An 18,916-nucleotide genomic window follows, 5' to 3' on the forward strand; every position below is an offset into this window, starting at 1 on the left:
GTTCTATAACTTTTATGTGTAGCAGTATATAAGGACTGAAAGGGAACTCCCTTCTCAGAGTTTTCATCGGGCTTGTATTGAGTTCGTGAACCTCTCCAGGACGTGATAATAAAGATTTCTTCATTTACTTTGAATTTGAGTCCTTAGTGGTGCATTTCCACAACAATAGCTATGTTTTCCAGGATATTGACTAATCGATATCATAATGTATAATTTAAGGATTTCTAAAAGGAGACAGACAACATTAAAGGGTCTTTAATATTTTTATTATTATTATTATTATTGGAGTACAAATAACTGAAATGCACATCAGTAATAGACACAGTGGTTGTTCTTTGAGTCTTTTGACCACAGGAGTTCACATAATTTCAAATCTGATATTTAAATACTGTACTTAAAAAAGTAGTTAGGCCTATGCTATCAAAACGGGCCAATGTAGCCTGAAGACACTGTGTTGTGTAGCAATAAAAATGCATGTTGGTTGAGTCACTATTCATTTTCTTGCACTTTGTTTTCCCTGAAATTTGTTGCTCTTATTTTCCCTTATTTTCTGCTCTTGTGTAACCAAATAAATCATGTATTCTTTCAACATGAACCACTGATAAAACTACATAGGTTAGAACACATAAAAACATCAACATCACGATTTGGTCTGAAATAAAAGCTACCTTCACAGACACGTCTTAACTACACACACAGCTGAGGACATTGTGCAAAATAAAGACATAAAATTAAGTGCCAGAAATGCAGACAAAATAAGACTAGTTCATAAATTACAAAAAATTGACAATTTTTACCATGCCAGCCACAAGCACAAACACAGGAGTTTGATGAACAAGACATCGTTTTTTTTTTGTTTAACAGAATAAACAGAATTTATTTTGAAAGAACAAACAACAAAAAGACTAAGAAAAACGACACTGGGTTCAGTCGGTGTCCTGTTGGACAGTGATATAGGTGGCCAGACGGTGATATGTGGATTTGGTTGCAGAATCCCTGACATTGTCAGATTGTCATCTGGAAGAACAGGTGATTCAGTCTACTGTCCAATAAGTCTAATGTAATTCATTACCATATTACCTGGAGTTATATCTCATAGGATCCCTATGAACACCACTGTTTCAGGGTAAAGTGCCTATTTAGACTTTCACTGAGGCATAAGGCACCTTGGAGGAGTCCCCCAGTCGCAGCCCCTCACAGCCTCTTGCAGTTCTGGGGAATGGGAAGGGTAAGGTTGCAGGCATTGATGCTGACCCTCCGTCTGCCCTGGCTGTCTACCACGGGGGCTAAGGTCTGGTTCAGGCTCACCTGGGTGTTGCTGAAGGAAGTGATACGTCCACTGCCAGCAATCTGCAGGTTCACAGTGGTAGCATAGCTAGTCTTTAGAGTCCTTTTGGCTGCCTGCATTGAGGAGGTGTCCTCTGGCTTTGGCTCACTCCTGTGAGGGTACTGGATGGGCGCGCCCATGTCTGGGGCTGGGGAGGACCGAGGCACATAGGCACAGATCAGGCGGCTCCGGCAACTGTCCTCCCCAAGGTCTGGGTCACCCCACTCATCCTGAGGCCAGACAGGGGAGGTCGGAGCACTCTGGTCAGGGCTGTCCCCACTGTCATACTTGGTCAGGAGTTCTCGCACGTCGGGCCAGGCAATGCTGGTGAAGTGTTGCTCGCCGTGGGTGCTCTTCCCAGGGGCCAGTCTGACAGGGGACAAGGCCCCAGGGCTGAGGCAGGATGGGGAGCCACTGTAGGAGCTGCTATAGGAGCAGGATCCCCCTCGGGGGCTTATCAACCCAGACTCCTGCTCCGCACCCACAGACCTGCGCCCTCCGCTCTCTCCCCAAGACCCCCTCCCATTCCTGACTGGACTGGGTGGTCGGTCAGCCAGGCTAAGGAAGGGCAGGCTGCTTCCCTTGGTCCTCCGTAGGTTCCGAGAATGGGTTGGAGAGCATGGGGAGAAACCAGATGGGGTAGGGGAGGTGGTGCTGGAACTTCTCTGAATGGAGGGGGGAAAAACATCTATCCATGTTGGTGAGGCTATGGAGGAGAAAGGAAATGCCAATTTGGCATTCTGCGGCTGAGGAGCGGCGACTCCCCAGATATTGGTAGGAACCCCAATGGGCGGAGGCGAGGTTATGCCTGAGGAGCAGGCTGAGGAGGCCCTGGGGAGCTCCAGGGAGAGGCCCAGGTGATTGAAGGGGTAAGCCCCTCCTGCCCGGGTGCTTCTAGGGTTGGGGGGCTTGTTCATCAGGGGGCCTGTATGATTCTGGACTGGGGGAGGGGAGCAGATCCTGCTGAATGGAGATGGGGAGGGAGAGGGGGACGGGGACTGCACTCGTGAGCTGGGCTCCGAGGCAGAGAAGGGCCTTGCCACCCTGTTGAGAGTGTGAGTAGAACCACTCCAAAGAGGATCATGGGGATGGGGTATACTATTGGCACTCGCTAACGGTGGCTTCCGGTGATTCGCGACCCATCCTCCGTTAGTGGTGTTATTGTTATTATTGTTGTTGCTGTTTCCATTCAAACCAATATGACGTGGCTGGTATAGGGCAGCAGGCCTGGGCCGGGGAGAGGCAGAGGAAGAGGCGGTGGGATGCAGGCTGACTGGGGGGGCTGGGGAGACTGAGCGCTGGCTGCGGTACGGTGGGGGGGACAGGGCTGGGGCTGGGGATGCGCATGGGCTGGAGCGGAGTGAAGTAGACCGGAGAGGGGAAGGGGGACACTTAGGTGGCTGGCTCCCATCTCTGGAGTAGGAAGCATGGGCATAGCCAGGACTCAGAGGGGGGCCGCTGGGGCCAGAGGTGAGTTTGGGGGAGGGAGACCTCATCCTGAGTGGGAATGCAGTGGGAGCGGGACCCAGAGGGGCTGGACTGTCTGGGGGAGGGGTGGCCTGGTCCTGGAGGCGAGCGTTCTTCTTGGCCAGACTCTGGCTGATGGACTGGCTGATGCAGGAGGCAGCCAGGGACTTGGTCAAGGCAGAAGGGGTGGGAGAGGAGCAGGGGAGTCCCCTGATGGGGGAGGGAGAGTGCTGGTGGAGACTGGGGCTGAAGGCAGAGGGGGGCTTGGCATCCATGGGCTGGCCAATGCCTGGAAGCATGGTGGCTGATCTCTCCAGTGAGGGCTGGGAGGAAGGCCGTCTGACGGGGGATAACCCTGAGGCATGGATGGATGGGAGCGATGGATCCTGGCCTGGCTCTCTGGACCTCAGTGGAGAAGGTGGTAGTCTATAACCAAAGGAAAGCATAGAGAAGAGGAAATGAATAGACTTGATTAATCAGTCCCTCCAGGATTCTGTGATGGCAATTTGTTATGCAAAATCAACAATTTCACACACAATATGTGAGGGGTTGCAAATTTGACCAATCACTGCACTATTTCAGCATAGAAAAGCCAAATCATCACAATGTTATTGCATAGAACTGACCAATCAACGCAGTACAAAAAGAGGGCTAGGAATTTCAACCAATCATTGCACATTCACCACAGAACATGTTTCAATCAAGCCACACGTTAACAAACCTTTTTCCCCGTCAGTGCATTTTCGCTACAAATTCAACTAAATCATTGCATATTGCCATGCATATTATCACTAAAAATCCCTGTGAAACCCTGGAGGGACTGATTAATGCCACTGCCACAAAACCTGGCTTGAGGAGAAGCAGAATTGAGAGGAGAGGAGTGCAGGCAGCGATTACTCAGTCTTGTGAAAATAAGCTACTTTGATAGTACGTTTGTACATTTGTATATGCAATTTGGCTCTTAGCTGCGATGTACACTAAATAAAATAAAACTATTTATTTTTATTTTTATTATACAACCAAATAGGATCTCTTGAACATTTTCCCACTCAATACAACCTCTAAAGCGATGGACATTCATGACAAAACACAGTGATTTCCATGTCAGGGGCCTTCTCACATACTTTGCATCTACAGTGCCTTCAGAAAGTATAAGTTCAGGAGTAAAAATGTGCTTAACAAGTCACATAAGTTGCATGGACTAATAGTGTGCAATAATAGTGTTTAACATTATTTCAATGATCTGTAAGGTCCATAAATCGAGCAGTGAATTTCAAACACAGATTCAACCACAAAGACTAGGGAGGTTTTCCAATGCTTCGCAAAGAGCACCTATTGGTAGATGGATAAAAATAAGAAAAAGCATACATTGACTATCCCTTTGAGCATGGTTAAGTTATTAATTACACTTTGAATGGTGTATCAATACACCCTGTCACTACAAAGATACAGGCGTCCTTCCTAACTCAGTTGCCGGAGAGGAAAGAAACCGCCTAGGGATTTGGTGATTTTACAGTTTAGTTTAATGGCTGTGATAGGAGAACATTGTAGTTACTCCACAATACTAACCTAAATGACAGAGTGAAGCCTGTACAGAATAAAAAGTATTTCAAAACATGCATCCTGTTTGCAATAAGGCACTAAAGTCATACTGCAAAAAATGTGGGTAAGAAATTAACTTTATGTCCTGAATATAAAGCGTTATGTTTGGGGCAAATCCAACACAACACATCACTGAGTACCAGTATTCATATTTTCAAGCATGGTGGCTGCATCATGTTATGGGTAGACTTGTCATCGGCAAGCACTAGGGAGTTTTTTTTAAATAAAAAAAACGGAATAGAGCTAAGCACAAGCAAAACCTTAGAGGAAAACCTAATTCCAATTTCCAAAAGCCACTGAGACAAATTCACCTTTCAGCAGGACAATAACCTTAAACACTGGTGTTGCTTACCAAGGCAACATTGAATGCTTCTGAGTGGCCTATTTACAGTTTTGACTTAAATCAGCTTGAAAATCAATGGCAAGACTTGAAAATGACTGTCTAGCAATGATCAACAATCAACTTGACAGAGCTTGAAGAATTTTAAAAAGATGAATTAGCAAGTATTCTACAATCCAGTTGTGCAAAGGTCTTAGAGACTTACCCAGAAAGACTCACAGCTGTAATTGCTGCCAAAGGTGATTCTAACATGTATTGACACAGAGATATGAATACTTATGTTAATTTGATATTTCTGTCATTCATTTTTTATAAATTTTCTAAACTTTCTAAAAACGTATTCACTTTTTGATTATGGGGTACCGTGTGTAGATGGGTGAGGGAATAAAAAGAATGTAATCAATTGCGAATTTGGGCTGTAACACAACTAAATGTGGAATAAGTCAAGAGGTATGAATACTTTACGAAGACACTGTAAAATGCTTTCTTTCCATCTACTCTGTGAATAACACTGTTTTATCTGATTCATAGAATTTCTTTCAGAACTCTTAGTGGAGAAACAGGAAACAGTATTTGCACACTTCCGGTCAGAGGCACATTCCTTTAATCTTTCTCCAGTTTTACATTTTGCCATGGGTATGTAGTAGATTCTGCCTATTATCTACAAGAACTCTTAGTGGAAGAATGAAGCTATGGACCGGTGAAATTGTGTTACTACTGTATTATGTACTATTTAATACTGTACCTTTGGCTGGGGAGTGTGCCGTTGTTTGATCCGTTCCAATTCATAGGAAGGCTCCTTCTGCCCTTGGTAGTGGGTAGGTGCAGGTTGGGTGGTCTTTGGCTGGTGAACTTAGGCAGACAGTCAGAGGACTGCACCCCTTGCGGAGATGTAGGCTTCAGGCTTTGGAGCGATGACCACGGACGGGGAACCATGTCCCCCTCTTTTCCTTTGGAATCCTCTGGGACTTGACTCTCCTTGACTCTCTGACCAGATGTATATGTTGCTTGCATGGGTTCAGTCATGGCTGACTGAGTGGCACGCCACACTAAGGGGTTTGACCCCTCAGTTATCCCAGAGATGGACCTCTGTTGTGTGGGAGATGTGTCGGAGATGTGAGTGGAAATCTTTGGTGCTGCAGGTGAAACATCCCGATCATCTAGAGTGACATCTTGTGACTTGGCTTTGGTGGATTCAGCTTTGCTCACTCCAGGGGCCATCTGGAGTGAGCTCCCCCTCTCAGCCCTACTGGCCACATAAGGCGACATTATCTTGGTGTTTAAACTGGCTTCGTCTGGCTTCACCACCTGGCTTGTCTCTGGTTCAGTTGGAGCCTGCTGTTGAATGGTCTTCAGCAGCTTCTCTGCAGCTCCAACCCCTGGAGACCTGTCTTTGTTCCCACATGGGTCTGCTAAAGAGGCTGCTGCTGCCCCCAGAGCAGGATCTTCCCTAATGGAGTACAGATTATGTCCTTTCTGCTCTGCCCAAGTCCTGCTGAGATTCACAGACCTCTCTGGGGTCCCTGGATAACCATCAGCTGGAACCTCCACCCCTACCCCTTGGATGGGGCCTTCCTGGACTGGGGAGGCCCTCTTGGGGTGAGGCCTCCGCATCTCAGCTCCTGAGATTACTTCCTCAGACTGGTTCTCCATAAGCTTCCCCTCCAGAGCAGTTGTCACTACCTCCTCAGGCCCAACCTGAGTGGTTTTTGGTGGGGTGGTCAGAGGGGAGGAGGGGGGAGAGACAATGGATGTGGATCCCAGGTTGGAAACACTGTCCCTGGGTCCGGTCAGGGCGCAGTTGTTCTCCTGCTGGCGGTAGGTGGGGGACAGCTGTTCGCTGACAAGGATGTGGCCAAAGAGCTGGGCTTCTGAGGAAACTGAAGTCATCTCCTGGCAACCTGTAAAAAACCCCCCCCAAAAATCAGCCTAAACACTGTCATTCACTGATAAACAATATGGAGGCTTTGCATTTCATGTTTAATTTGTTGTGTTTCCTGACCAACCATATGAAGGCTTTACTTTCCCTATCAAACATGGTAAATCACAGTTTATATGTGTTCTTCCATTATTTAGCAGTGCTTACTAAAATAACTCAGAGAAAATTCAACAATAAGACACCAACAAGTCTTTAGATATCCTCACTACTACACTATCTAATCAAATCATAGCCATTTATACAGGATGTTAAAGGTACTGACCAGTGGAATGGCTCTGAGCTCTTTTTACTGTAATCTTCTCCTCCTGATGCTGCTGTGGCGGCTGGGCTTGAGAAGGGACACTGTGCCTGGTGGTGACGGTCCACGGTGCACGACCCACACACACCCTCTTGTGGTGAAGTGGCACCTTCATGATGCTGGCCTTGGCGCTGTACATTCGAGCCAGCATTTGAACTTTACTGAGGATCCTCTCTGAGTTCTCCACCAGACATGGATCACCGGGGCTGGCCTCGAACAGGCCTATCCCCGCCACGTCTGCGACCGCTGCTCTCTCGTACAGGGCCCGGCTGGAGGACACCATCTTACAGTGGTGGGACCAGCAGCCCACCTTGATCTGGCAGGGTAGGCCCTCTAGGTTCCCAGTGAGGGAGCTCCTGTCTATGATTCTACCCCACCCAGCCTGGGACACTGGGGCGGTCTTACTGTCATGAAGGCCTGTAGGTGGAAGGACAGTGGAATCTTTCTGGGCCTCTTTAGGTTCTGCGTCCGGATCACTTGGACTTGGTCCGTGGCCGTTGATTACCTGCTGGTCTTTTGTGATCACTTTGGCTGCTTCGTCGCTGAATGAGGGCCCTTCGGTGATGTCTGTTGACAGGTTTGGTATGATTTCCCTCTCTGTGCTAACAGCGGATCCTACTTTCTCCTTCTCTTTCCAATCCTTCATCAGCTCTGTGCAGGGCAGGAGCTCACTAACTGGCTCAAACCAGCTACATTCCTCCACAGCAGGCTCACCCTGACCTGGTGCCTGGCTGTGATCTTCCTGGGAACCAGCAGCAGAAGTAGAGGAACACTCTGGGCTGAGGGCTCCCTCTCCCTGGTCAGGCACTGACGGACGTGGGGAGGGCAGCTCTGACTCAGGTTCTGCACCCCCATCGGAGCGCCCGCTCTCCGAGTCACACAGGCTGTCCTGGTGGCCAAAGACAGCAAAGCGGGACACGGAGTCTTTGACCAGGCCGGTGGGGATGATGAGGGAGAAGCTGTTTCTCCTGGGGGTGGGGCTGCTGTCACCTTCTCCTGCGTCTCCTGCCTCGGCCTCAGCCGCCTCGTAGTAGCTCCGGATCTTCTCGATGATCTGCCTGTCGGACCTGGTGAGCTGGGTCTCTTTCTTGGGCGCCAGAGGGCTCTGTACAGTGTGCTCTGGGATGGAGAGAGGAGCTTCTGAGGGCTTGTCCTCGTTGGGGAGGTCAGAGCAGAGTTCCTTCTCCCTCTCCCTTTCGCCTGAGAGGTTTACAGGAGAGAGCGGCGTCGAGGTTTCGAACGTTTGCTCGTCCTCCACCTCTAATGCATTTCTTTCCCCAACTGTCCCGGTTTCTTTGGCTGATGTGCTCTCCTCCTGAGGCATCTCCTCTATAACATCAGCTGGCAAAGGTGTTGACTCTCCCTCTTCACAACCACCTTCCTCTGAGGATTCCCTGGACAGACACGGTGGAAGAGTTTGGTCTTCCATTTTGGTTCTGCTCCCCTCCAGTTGCACTGTCATCTCCTCTGCACTATTGGGATGGGGGTCTTGCAACTCGTAAGTATCCTCCGTAGGGGAAGCAAGCAGCAGGTCATTTCCTTGCTGAACAACTGGACATGGATGTGGCTCAGTTGTTTGGTCCTCCAGAGACTCATCCAGGGGTGAATCCTGTGGCGAGACAGAAACAGACACAAAAAAGGCAGTCATCCCCACAGCTCCTACTATACGTACATGGGGAAGTAATGCAGCATAGACCAGGTCCTGGTCTATAGACATGAAATTGATAGCTCATAAAACTAGACACTAACGTCTAGTGACTAGACAAGTGACACAGGTTGCTTTAAATCCATGGCAGCTGTTTAATAGTGTGTGAATTGTGAAAGACAGTATAGCCCACCCATACTATGTCAGGCTTGAGTTCGGCCATGCCCTCTCGCACGCGGCTCTGGTTAATGAACTGCATGATCTCCTCGGTGATGGAGAGTGTGGGCGGGGGGCTCAGGGGGGGTAGGTCCTCTTCTTCCAGGCCCGGGCAGGGGTCCGGCCGCTCTGCCTCAGCCTCCACCTCCATCACAGTGGAGGCCAGGGTGTTGGTGCTGCATGAGGATCCCAGGCTATCTGCCCCAGGACACAGCTCCCCCTCGCTGCCAGCCTGTGGAGATGGACATGAACATCAACACTGAGATGGAGAATGTCAGGAAGGGAAGGTGTACTACTAAATAGCATTTCCAATGTCAACAAGGTGTTGCTCATAGTAATTATTGTCAAGTCATTCTTGCAAATGAGATATCATCTGATGTGTATGACAGTTGTGTGGGTGGATAGGGGCAAAACCAGTCTGAATCAAGCTTACCTTTGAAGAGACTGGATTCCATGAGAAGATAGGAATGGTTGGGGAGAAACAAACAAGGGTGTTTTTACTTTCCATTAAAAACATACCAAATATTTCAGCCCTGACAGACTGAAGCACAACACATCCTTTAAGAAAATTCTCACCATGATATGCTGTTTCGAAGTCTTTAGTTGGAGCTGGAAAGAAACAGCCATAAGCATTCAAGAATGAGTCATTTCCAATGATTACATTTATGAATTCATATTTTCAAGCTCTGTATGTTTAGTCCAAGTCCTGTGCAGTGGGTGATTCCTCTCTGGGCCCTTGTTCATAAAGCGTCTTAGAGTAGGAATGCTGATCTAGGATCAGGTCCTCCTTGTCCATATAATCTGATTCAAATATGATCTAAAAGGCAAAACTGATCCTTGATATGCATTTCTGCTTCGAAACTCTTCATGTATGTGGGCCCTGGGCCTATATCCACAAAGTGTCTCAGAGTAGGAATGCTGATCTAGGATCTGTCCATATAATCTTATTCATTCTGATCTAAAATGCTAAACTGATCCTAGATCAGCACTGCTACTCTGAGACGCTTTGTGGACACAGGTCCTGGTCTATAGACATGAAGTCTCACCAGACTGCCTCCTGCCGCGGCGATAGGACAGGTTCCCCTCCAGCAGCAGAGGAAGACTCTTCTTGGCCTTCTCTGGGGTGTAGATGAACTCTGGGGGCTCTGGACACACACACACACACACACACACACACACACACGCACACACGCACACACGCACGCACACACAGAATTAATTTAACTCAGCAAACACAGACCAGACAGGCATATGGCAAAATTGCTTTGTTATTTGTTAGATTTATGACAAAGAAGAAGCCATCCCCCTCATCCGACTTTGGGGTAAAAAATGTGCTTAAAACCAGTAAAGATATCCAACAGAAATAAAAGTGTTTTGAACTAAAACAAAAAGTCGTTCACATACAAATGAGATACTAGGTGCATTACAGGTAAGAATGGCTTGTCCTGACCTGATTGGCGTCTCCCTCGATGGTATTCATCGCATCTCGGAGATGACTTTTTTAAATGATCCTGATCAAACTGAGGAGCTGTGAAAAAGAAATTGCGAGTTACTGAGTTGTGCATGATTGTAAACTGTGCACAATTGGTGTCAAATACAGTGTAAATTGAAAGTGAAAAGTGTAGGTGTATGAATGTATGATGGTTTGAAATGACATGAAACTCACATTGACAGAAGTTGTCACCGAGTACCTGCCTTGCCTGAAAAATACATACAGGTATTTCAACGATTGCTCAACTTGTGACAGTGTTTGCGGTAACTATAACCAGCCACAAGGTGGCAGCACATCCTAACAGAGTGATTACAATATTCTCTGTTTCAGTTTAGCCACAACCTTCAGTGTGATATTGGCTGAAAAGTATTGCCATTCATATCGGCAACATTTACAGTAATGTACAATAAGCCTTACCTTCTGGGGTAGAGAGGCAAGATGGTTCTCCACTATCAGTCTCTTGAGGTAGTGCAGCCAAAGGCGTTTCTCCTCCTGGTTTTTGGTCTGTAACATGGGTAGGAGGGTAGTATAAGTACACTGGTCTGACACAATACAATGTCCTGTTCTTTGATAGTGGTTCACTTGTAATTTGATAGTGGTTTACTCATACCTGTACAATGTGCTGCAGTTTGGGGATGGTCTGATCGGACACCTTAAAACACAGGGGGTCCTTCATGGTTTCTACCAGAAGAAGATTACAGCACTGACGGGAGAGAAGGGTAGAGAGATGAGGGAAAGACGAGAGGAAAGACAGTGGAGGGGAAATAAGGGTGTCAGTACATGATAGAGAATCAAGCAACAAAAACATTCAACTTTTTTGATTGGTGTAGGTGTCATCTCTAATGATACATGCTCCTAGCATTTACAGAAACACAATAATCTGATCAATTCATTCCGGTGTCCGCACATCACTCACAAATATGTGGGTGCTGTAGATGAAATGCTCTAGCCTCTTTTTAGCGATAAGCAGCATCTTGTCGAAGAGGAAGAATGCCCTCTCCTTCTTGACCCGTTGAACCCTGAAGGCGCCCTCCAACACCAGCTCCCCAAAGCCACTCAGGTCTGGACCTGCCCAGTTGGTCAACAAGCTCTCAACCTCCTGCCAGAGCCAAAAGAAAAACAGTGTTTGTGTTAACCCAAGCTTGACCTCTGACCTTCAAAAACAGTAGTCGAGACTGAGGTGTCCAAAGATCTCCAGATGTAGTGGAGATTGAGGTGTCCAAAGACCTCTGCGACCTCTAACCTCTTTTGACTTTTAACCTCTGACCTCTACAGACAGTTCAGTCATAGATTATGATCAGCAACAAAAGCTAACTTCTTTGTTACATTTTCAATGACAACTGCTGTAGTGGGTGACTGGGTAGAGTCTGACTGGTGGTCCATACCTGCAGCCTGACGGCGTGCTCCTGCTTCCTCTTCATATCGTTGATGTACCAGGCCACGGCTGTCATGGTGATGATGGCATCCTCCACCACCTCGTAGCCAGGGTCACTTTTATCAAAGTGTTTGGCCAGCTCCTGCCACACGGGGGCGATAGTGAGGTTAGGTTTCTATTATGCTTCGATCACACCGTCAGTGTTTTCCATTTTGGTACACCAGAATTACATTGATTTCCAATGAAACCCTGCGTTTGCCTTGCAGCATTGCGTTGCAGAGGCAATTGCAGTGCGTTCGGTGTGGCGCATACGTTGGATTTATTGAACGGATACGTCAAACTGTCTGCGTAGACGGCTTGACAGAAATGGTAGCAGACAGTGAATGTTGAACTTTTGTTGTATACATATCCAGATGATAATATATATCCAGGCGTCCTATGTTGCACATTAATACTGTCGGTGTGTTCGAAGCGTTAGTGTCAGTATAACGAGAAGGGAAGCTGCGGCCCAATATGGCGACCGGAGTATGGGCGAGTGGGTGTGTCGAAAGGAAAAGGAGTAACAAGGCAACTACTGTACCGCGAGAGTTTGAACTTCTGTTTTGAAGCCAGAGAATGAGTCTGGGTTGTAAATTTAACTGTTAGTTTTACACCAATAATTTAACATTTTGTTATAAAACTGACTATTGTTTATTTTTTATTAAAAGTACTGATCATGTGTGTGTTCTTACTGTGACTGTCACCCTAACATTGGCTACTAGGTATCTACTTCCCACATCGTTGCGGGACAGTAGTGCTTGGCAAGCGAGAGCGAAGGACATTGTGTCTCGGTGATGTTGTATGTATCAAGGTGACATCTAGATGGTTTTCAATATGAGTTATTTGTTGTGTAGGCTGCTATCCTACTTGAAATAAAATCATAGGAGGTAAAAAAAAATATGGCCACGTTAGCCTGCAACACTGGAACAGCTGCCCAATGGGGAGCACCTCGTGTCGGCAAGCTGCTCCACACAACACCGGCGCACTAGTCAATGAAGGGATTCGATTATCTGGCCCGGGTGTGAGTAAGATGCTCCGTTCAAAGCCCAAGGAAAAGTTGTCTCAAGACAAAAGTGGCTAGCCTTGGTTAGATTAAGCATGTGGATAATGAGTAGGATTTTGTGTTTTCACGTGCAAAAGTGATTGCTTTTGATAAAAACGCTTAATCTGCCTTCCCAATGAAAACTAGTTTGAAAACTCAAACATTATGTAACGACCCGGTTCTGTGTTCGTGGGTGTGTTATGGTTCTCATGGCTACTAGCAGGGGTTGAATGTGTCAGGACAGAGGGAAAGGGTGGGGGGTATGATGGGTAATCCCGAGGGATTTGGAAATGCATAAATAGGGATTGCTGTCTCATCTCTCTCTCTCTTTTCTGTTCGGGCCTTGATCTGTTCTTATGGGGGTGACCCTTAACCCGACATGGTGTAATTGTGTACGTTCGGTATTTAGCGGTGTGGGCTGTGGCCACAACAATAGCCCAGTTTAGGAATAAACCTGTGTTCTGACCTGCACACCTGGAGTCCGTCTCTTTTCCTTTTATGTCATTACAATATATTTTATGGAAAAGAGATGTTGTATGTTACTGGACGATGCGGCATGCTGTCTTGTTGACAACGTGATAGAACGGCACAGATTATTGCTCGATTTTGCCCGTTCATGTCACTGGCCAATGGGGCCATAGACCAGCGCACCGTTTCTCAGGTTAATATAACTCCCTCATTCGCACTGGTTTATCAACTTTGAAATGAGCTGATTCCCTTTCCATACACCCACTCGCCCATACCACATTGGGCTACAGCTACCCATACTTGAGAATAACCACCACAGAGGTGGGAGAGAGAACCCTAGGTCGTTGATCAGTGTCCAAACACAGCTAGTTAAATGCCATGAGTTGTGAGTCTGCGTTTAATGATAGGATCCTTATTTAATTTCACAGAATCTCTATGCTTCATTTACTCGCTAGCTGTACCCTTGGTCTGCTGAGTATCACACACCAATTAAGGCAAGGAGTGCAGAGTAAGAAACAGGATGATTTCTGATGATTTGGAGTGAAAGGAAACAGTCTACAATGGGGCCTGTACCTTTCCTCTGTGTACAATATGAAGTAGTTGTACATAGTCGTATTCTCTGAATAAGTTTGACATTGATAGTATTGTATCAGTATCATCATATTGTCTCTCTGACCCAGTCCATGACCCATACTGACCTGCAACAGGAGGTGGTACTTGAGGATCCTCTGCACTGGCTTCAGCAGGTAGGTCTCCAGGGGCAGGGAGTGGCACAGGGTGGTCTGCCTCTCCTGGAAGAAGCCCACCAGGCTCTTGTTCTTCATGCAGTCCCTCAGAACAGCCACCGAGCTGGGGAAAGAGATCCAGGAGGAGTGGGGGTGGAGGTGGATGTTGGGTGTGGAAGAGGGGGGGGGGGGGGGTCCACAGTAAGACTCATCAGTTGGCTCATCACTATGCCAGACTGCACTTCATCTTATGGTAAAGTGTACAGTAATGTGTTCAGCGTATGCCTCCGGTCCCCCCCTTCAGAGGGGCCTCTTTTTGGCTGAACGCAACTATTTACATACACTAAAACATTCTGCTTCATTCCCTTCGCTGTCCGACTGTGATGTCTTTCTCAGGCAAAAGCTCTGATATCTGTTAACAGCATCTTTTCGGATGAGCTATGAACGTGGTCTTTTTAAGACATCCCTGGATGAATGCACACAGCTCAGGTAAAGGGCCAGGGCACCGTCGACGTCTCATAACAAATCTAATTCTGTTTCTGTTCTCTGTGACAGACACATGAAAGGCTGTTTATACAGAGCACGTGTAGATCACCACATCTTCATGGTGACGGGCAGCGATCCAGTGCTATTCAAACATCTGCCAGTCAAATAGTAGTGGCCCGTGGGATTAGATGTGCCGTGAAAGATGCTGCTTCTAAAATGCTCGTTACGTGTTTGTATTTCACACGCACAATATACTGTAAGTTAGCCTGATTGGCCAGTGACCGAATCGTTACCGCGATCATTAAATCAGTCACCATAGTCTTTCATTGGATTCACCTAGTTTCACTTGTCAGTCCGACCACTGAGTAGTTCAAGCTAATCAAGACCCTGAGCACGGTTACATGCACACAATAACGTGATCTTTGTGGACAGTCAGGTTAATATAATAGTTTGTTTAAAATGTTGACGTGCTTTTCAAGAAGAATTTCTCTAATAATCTCTAATAATCCTGTTTACATGACACATCTGTAATCAGGCTGATGCACAAAATCGCTAATCAAAATAAACGTTCTACCACTGTGGCCATGTTATTGTTTGCGAAGACCTTTTGATTCTGAGTTCGGACATTTGTATGTCAAAACTATTTATAAGATGCATACTTTCAGTTTTTCAGGACTCCATGGGCAGATCAAATACACCGCTGGAATGCCGATTAAGGTGTTTACATGTCCTAATCATTTGAAAGATTGCTCAGAAAATCAGGTGTTTTAATTGGCTTATGCTTACTTCGATTTTGACCTTACGCCGATTAAGATCAGCAGAGTGAGGTGTTTACACGACTAATGCCATACTTGACCTACTGCCACAATCAGTTTAATATCGAATTACTACTGGTGCATGTAAATGTGCTCAATGTCCATTAAAGTCATTTTTCTTTCTCTAATGTCTCTCCACAAAGGATGGTGATTACAACTGTACTCTTTCCCCCCCACCATCATATACCATTGTATACTTATTGTAATAACAAATGAAAATGTGTATTTTGAACTTTACTTGTCCACTGTACTGAATTCATTCCATTCTCACCCCAGGTCACTTCACTATAGCTATCATTCAATGATCTAGGTCAAATGACAGCCCCAAGAGCACATCAGTATAGCGGTGTGTGTGTGTGTGTGTGTGTGTGTGTGTGTGTGTGTGTGTGTGTGTGTGTGTGTGTGTGTGCGTGACTTACTTGGGGTAGTTCATACAGTACAGGGTATATATGTCGAAGGCTTCGCTCTAAACAAGAGGAAGAGAAACCAAAGAAAAACGATTACATTAGTGGGGAGAAGAGAGACAGGTGAGAAAGACCAGCGACACCGAGCTTTGGTCTCCATGTTCCCTCTGCTACAAATCACTGTCATCTGAGAGACCCCCTGTGATCATGTGACACCTCTCCTCACACGAGGGTCAGCCTCCAGGTCTCAGAAATAAGTACTTTGTTTTTATCTCGTAACAAAACCCCATTCCCTGACTTATGTAAACATGTATTCTCATCCAAGAAACATCTCATCTAAACATCTCATCTAAGAAAGCAAAATAATGAGAAAATAACTGCATTTTATATTTAAGTAGGTTTAGATAATGGTTCTGTGAGATCAACTGAATGTTACATTCCAAAACAGTTGTGTATGTATGTATACTTGTCTTTACCACTGCGTCGTACATATGGCCAGCAGGTATAGGGTTTGAGATTCATAGCTTAGCAGATGGTAAATTGTTACAGGCTACAGCTGACTCCATGCAGACCCAGTGTCTTACTGCACCTAAACTAAGAGCACGTATGGCCTCATTCCAAGCAGAAACGGTCACATTTGAACTGCGTTTCCCACGTTCCACTCCGCAGTAGCGTGGGGCCGTTGTCCTCACACCGTTTAGAGAGGTTAGTCTAGCTCAGAGAAGCATCGCAAAACCCAGGATAACCTTGCCGGTAATGGCTTAATCAAATGTACTCCGCATTTCCGCAGCCATCTATAATTGACCACAACAGTAGACCATTCAATAGCAGAGAACTACAGCCATCTATAATTGACCACAACAGTAGACCATTCAATAGCAGAGAACCATAGCGACCTGCTGGATAAGAGGGTCTGGGCGCCAAAGAGGAAAGTACAGGCTGGAGACGGGACTAAGAATAGGCACCCTTGGATCCTGGACCACAAATGGGATTCTGGTTCTTGCGTCTTGGTCCAGCTTTGGCAGGGTCAGGCGTGTCAGTCTGCAGCCCCACATATGGAGGCATACCCTGGGAGTCAGAGACATAGACGCTGGCCAGTCACCCAGCCGGCACAAAGGAGAGCCTGTTTCCCTGGTCGGTTGGACCCTTCACTGTTCCTGTTTAATCAGCGGTGGTTCAGTGTCATTACTCAGGTGACTACAGTACGGCACCATGCGGGTGTGCAGACCCACTCAACTGTAGTGAGCACATGAGTTGAAGGGTCACCGCCACCACTGCTTCAGAACCAGAACCAATCACAACATCTCTCTGGTCATGGGCCTGCACACACTCACATAGCCCAAGTACAAACATTTCCTCTGACACAATGCCCAATATCAGCGGCCCACTTCAAACAGCTGTGGTTCTCTACTTGGCCGAAAACAAAAGTTTGTTTCACACGATCTGTTTGCTTGATATTTTAACAGCGCTCTGCATCCAGAGAACAAAATAGCTACTGTACACAAGCAACATATTAGCCTACACAGCTAGACAGTCGTAAGCCATGACCCAACAGGGGCTGGCTGTGACCAACCATTCGGGAATCACTGGTTTAGGTCATCGGAATACCCACCAAAAATGTGCAATGTGAATTTACTGGTTATTTGTGCTTTATCATAGCAATGTGGTGACTCACCCTCTCAACGAAGCACTCGGCAATGGCAGCCGCATGAGGACTCCTCTCCAGGTCCTCTAGAAGCTCACTGTGAGACAGACAGACAGGCAGACAGGCAGACAGACAGACAGACAGACAGACAGACAGACAGACAGACAGACAGACAGACAGACAGACAGACAGACAGACAGACAGACAGACAGACAGACAGACAGACAGACAGACAGACAGACAGAGGTCAGTTATGGGCGATGAGAACACCAGTGCAGCAATGTAAACTTATCAATGAAACACAAAGAGGTCATGGAACTTGTCTACATTCCTGGGACTCATGCTCTACAAATCAGTACAACAGCTCTCAGTCATGATAAAACATACCACTGTCAAATACTGTAACATCCATGTAACAACTACTCATAACACATAATGATGAGCACATAAACTGCTATGTAAAATGGACAGCACAGATATTGCTTAGTAGACACTGTGCAGTGCTTATGAGTGCATGTGAGTTTGTCAAGGTCTAGGACAGTTCATGAGAACTGAGCACCCCCATTTGTTTGGAGACTGTTATTCCGTCTCCACCGAGGCTCTTGGAGCTGGTGTCGAAGACGATCCTGGCAGGGATGGATCCCAAATCCCAACTCCATTTCCACAAAGGATTCATTTATGTCTCCCCTTCCGATCCTTCCAAACGATCTCCTAAATGCATGCAGATGGGACACATCTAGCCTTGGCTCCACATCAGCCAACCTCAACCAGAACCCCCTTCCAGCTGTCCCACTACACCCCCCCCCCCACACACACCCCTCCGCAACACCCGCACCTTACAAACACAGACCTGAATCCGACTGCCTTTAACAGGGGAGAGTGGGTGGGCGTTCGCTTTCAAGGGTCAAATAACCACGTGCACCCGTTTCACCTTTGGTCCCGTGCCATGAGCTCACCCTAGCCTCCTCATCACCACGGACAGACGTCTGCTGAAACACATACGCAACCTCTCTCCAGGACCCGGTAACTTTTGATTAACATCCTACTTCGTGTATGTCAGCAGAGGGAGAGAGCAGAGGGTCTCTCTTTTTACTATCGGAATTAATCAAAATTATCGGTGAAAGATTTTCTTGGCGGGAGAGTGTGGAAAAGGTAAGGAATAGTAGTGAGGAGGGGAGATTTGAGGGAGTGGGGATAGTGATGACGGTTTGAATTCTGACTCCGATTAGGAGAGGATGGAGGTTGATGTAGCTAATGTAATGGCCGTCTCTAGTGGTTACTGGGACATCTCAAAAGGGACAACTAGCCTCACATTCCTGGACAGTGAGCTGAAACTGAGGGTGTCGTTTGCCACGGTCCCATCAGCCCGTATCTGACGTTGCACGACGTGATGAGCAGCCCAGCCGCACTCAGTTCATTAGCGAAGCCCAACTTCCCTGCATCTCTGAGAGGCCCAGGGCCGCCGGACTGGCCAGTCTCCCGGGATCCCCCCTCTTCCGAAGGAAAACAGAGAGGCGCTCTGTAAACACCCGGAGTTCGCCTTCATATGGCCGGGGGGAAAAGTTCAGAGTGAAACCGCAGCCCTCCATTC

General features: G+C 47.0%; 1 protein-coding gene across 5 annotated transcripts in view; it reads right to left on the minus strand.

Annotated features, from left to right (window-relative positions):
* Positions 1-247: 247 nt before the first annotated feature.
* LOC115206027 (uncharacterized) overlaps positions 248-18,916 on the minus strand; it is a 58,974-nt gene continuing 40,305 nt past the window's right edge. For 4 of the 5 annotated variants that reach the window (XM_029772556.1, XM_029772560.1, XM_029772559.1 and 1 more), the window contains 16 exons: positions 17,356-17,422; positions 15,696-15,742; positions 13,949-14,099; positions 11,712-11,843; positions 11,243-11,425; positions 10,937-11,029; positions 10,744-10,830; positions 10,501-10,534; positions 10,285-10,362; positions 9,881-9,979; positions 9,411-9,443; positions 9,268-9,278; positions 8,812-9,066; positions 6,938-8,582; positions 5,482-6,637; positions 248-3,220 (listed from right to left, as the gene is read on the minus strand). In XM_029772556.1, coding sequence (XP_029628416.1) covers positions 1,195-3,220; positions 5,482-6,637; positions 6,938-8,582; positions 8,812-9,066; positions 9,268-9,278; positions 9,411-9,443; positions 9,881-9,979; positions 10,285-10,362; positions 10,501-10,534; positions 10,744-10,830; positions 10,937-11,029; positions 11,243-11,425; positions 11,712-11,843; positions 13,949-14,099; positions 15,696-15,742; positions 17,356-17,422 — 6,097 coding nt within the window. In that variant the 3' untranslated portion in view covers positions 248-1,194. The remainder of the gene's footprint in view (positions 3,221-5,481; positions 6,638-6,937; positions 8,583-8,811; positions 9,067-9,267; positions 9,279-9,410; positions 9,444-9,880; positions 9,980-10,284; positions 10,363-10,500; positions 10,535-10,743; positions 10,831-10,936; positions 11,030-11,242; positions 11,426-11,711; positions 11,844-13,948; positions 14,100-15,695; positions 15,743-17,355; positions 17,423-18,916) is intronic. The other variant, XM_029772557.1, reaches the window with a different exon arrangement.

Source organism: Salmo trutta, chromosome 13, assembly GCF_901001165.1.
Source record: "Salmo trutta chromosome 13, fSalTru1.1, whole genome shotgun sequence".
NCBI classification, from domain to species: domain Eukaryota; kingdom Metazoa; phylum Chordata; class Actinopteri; order Salmoniformes; family Salmonidae; genus Salmo; species Salmo trutta.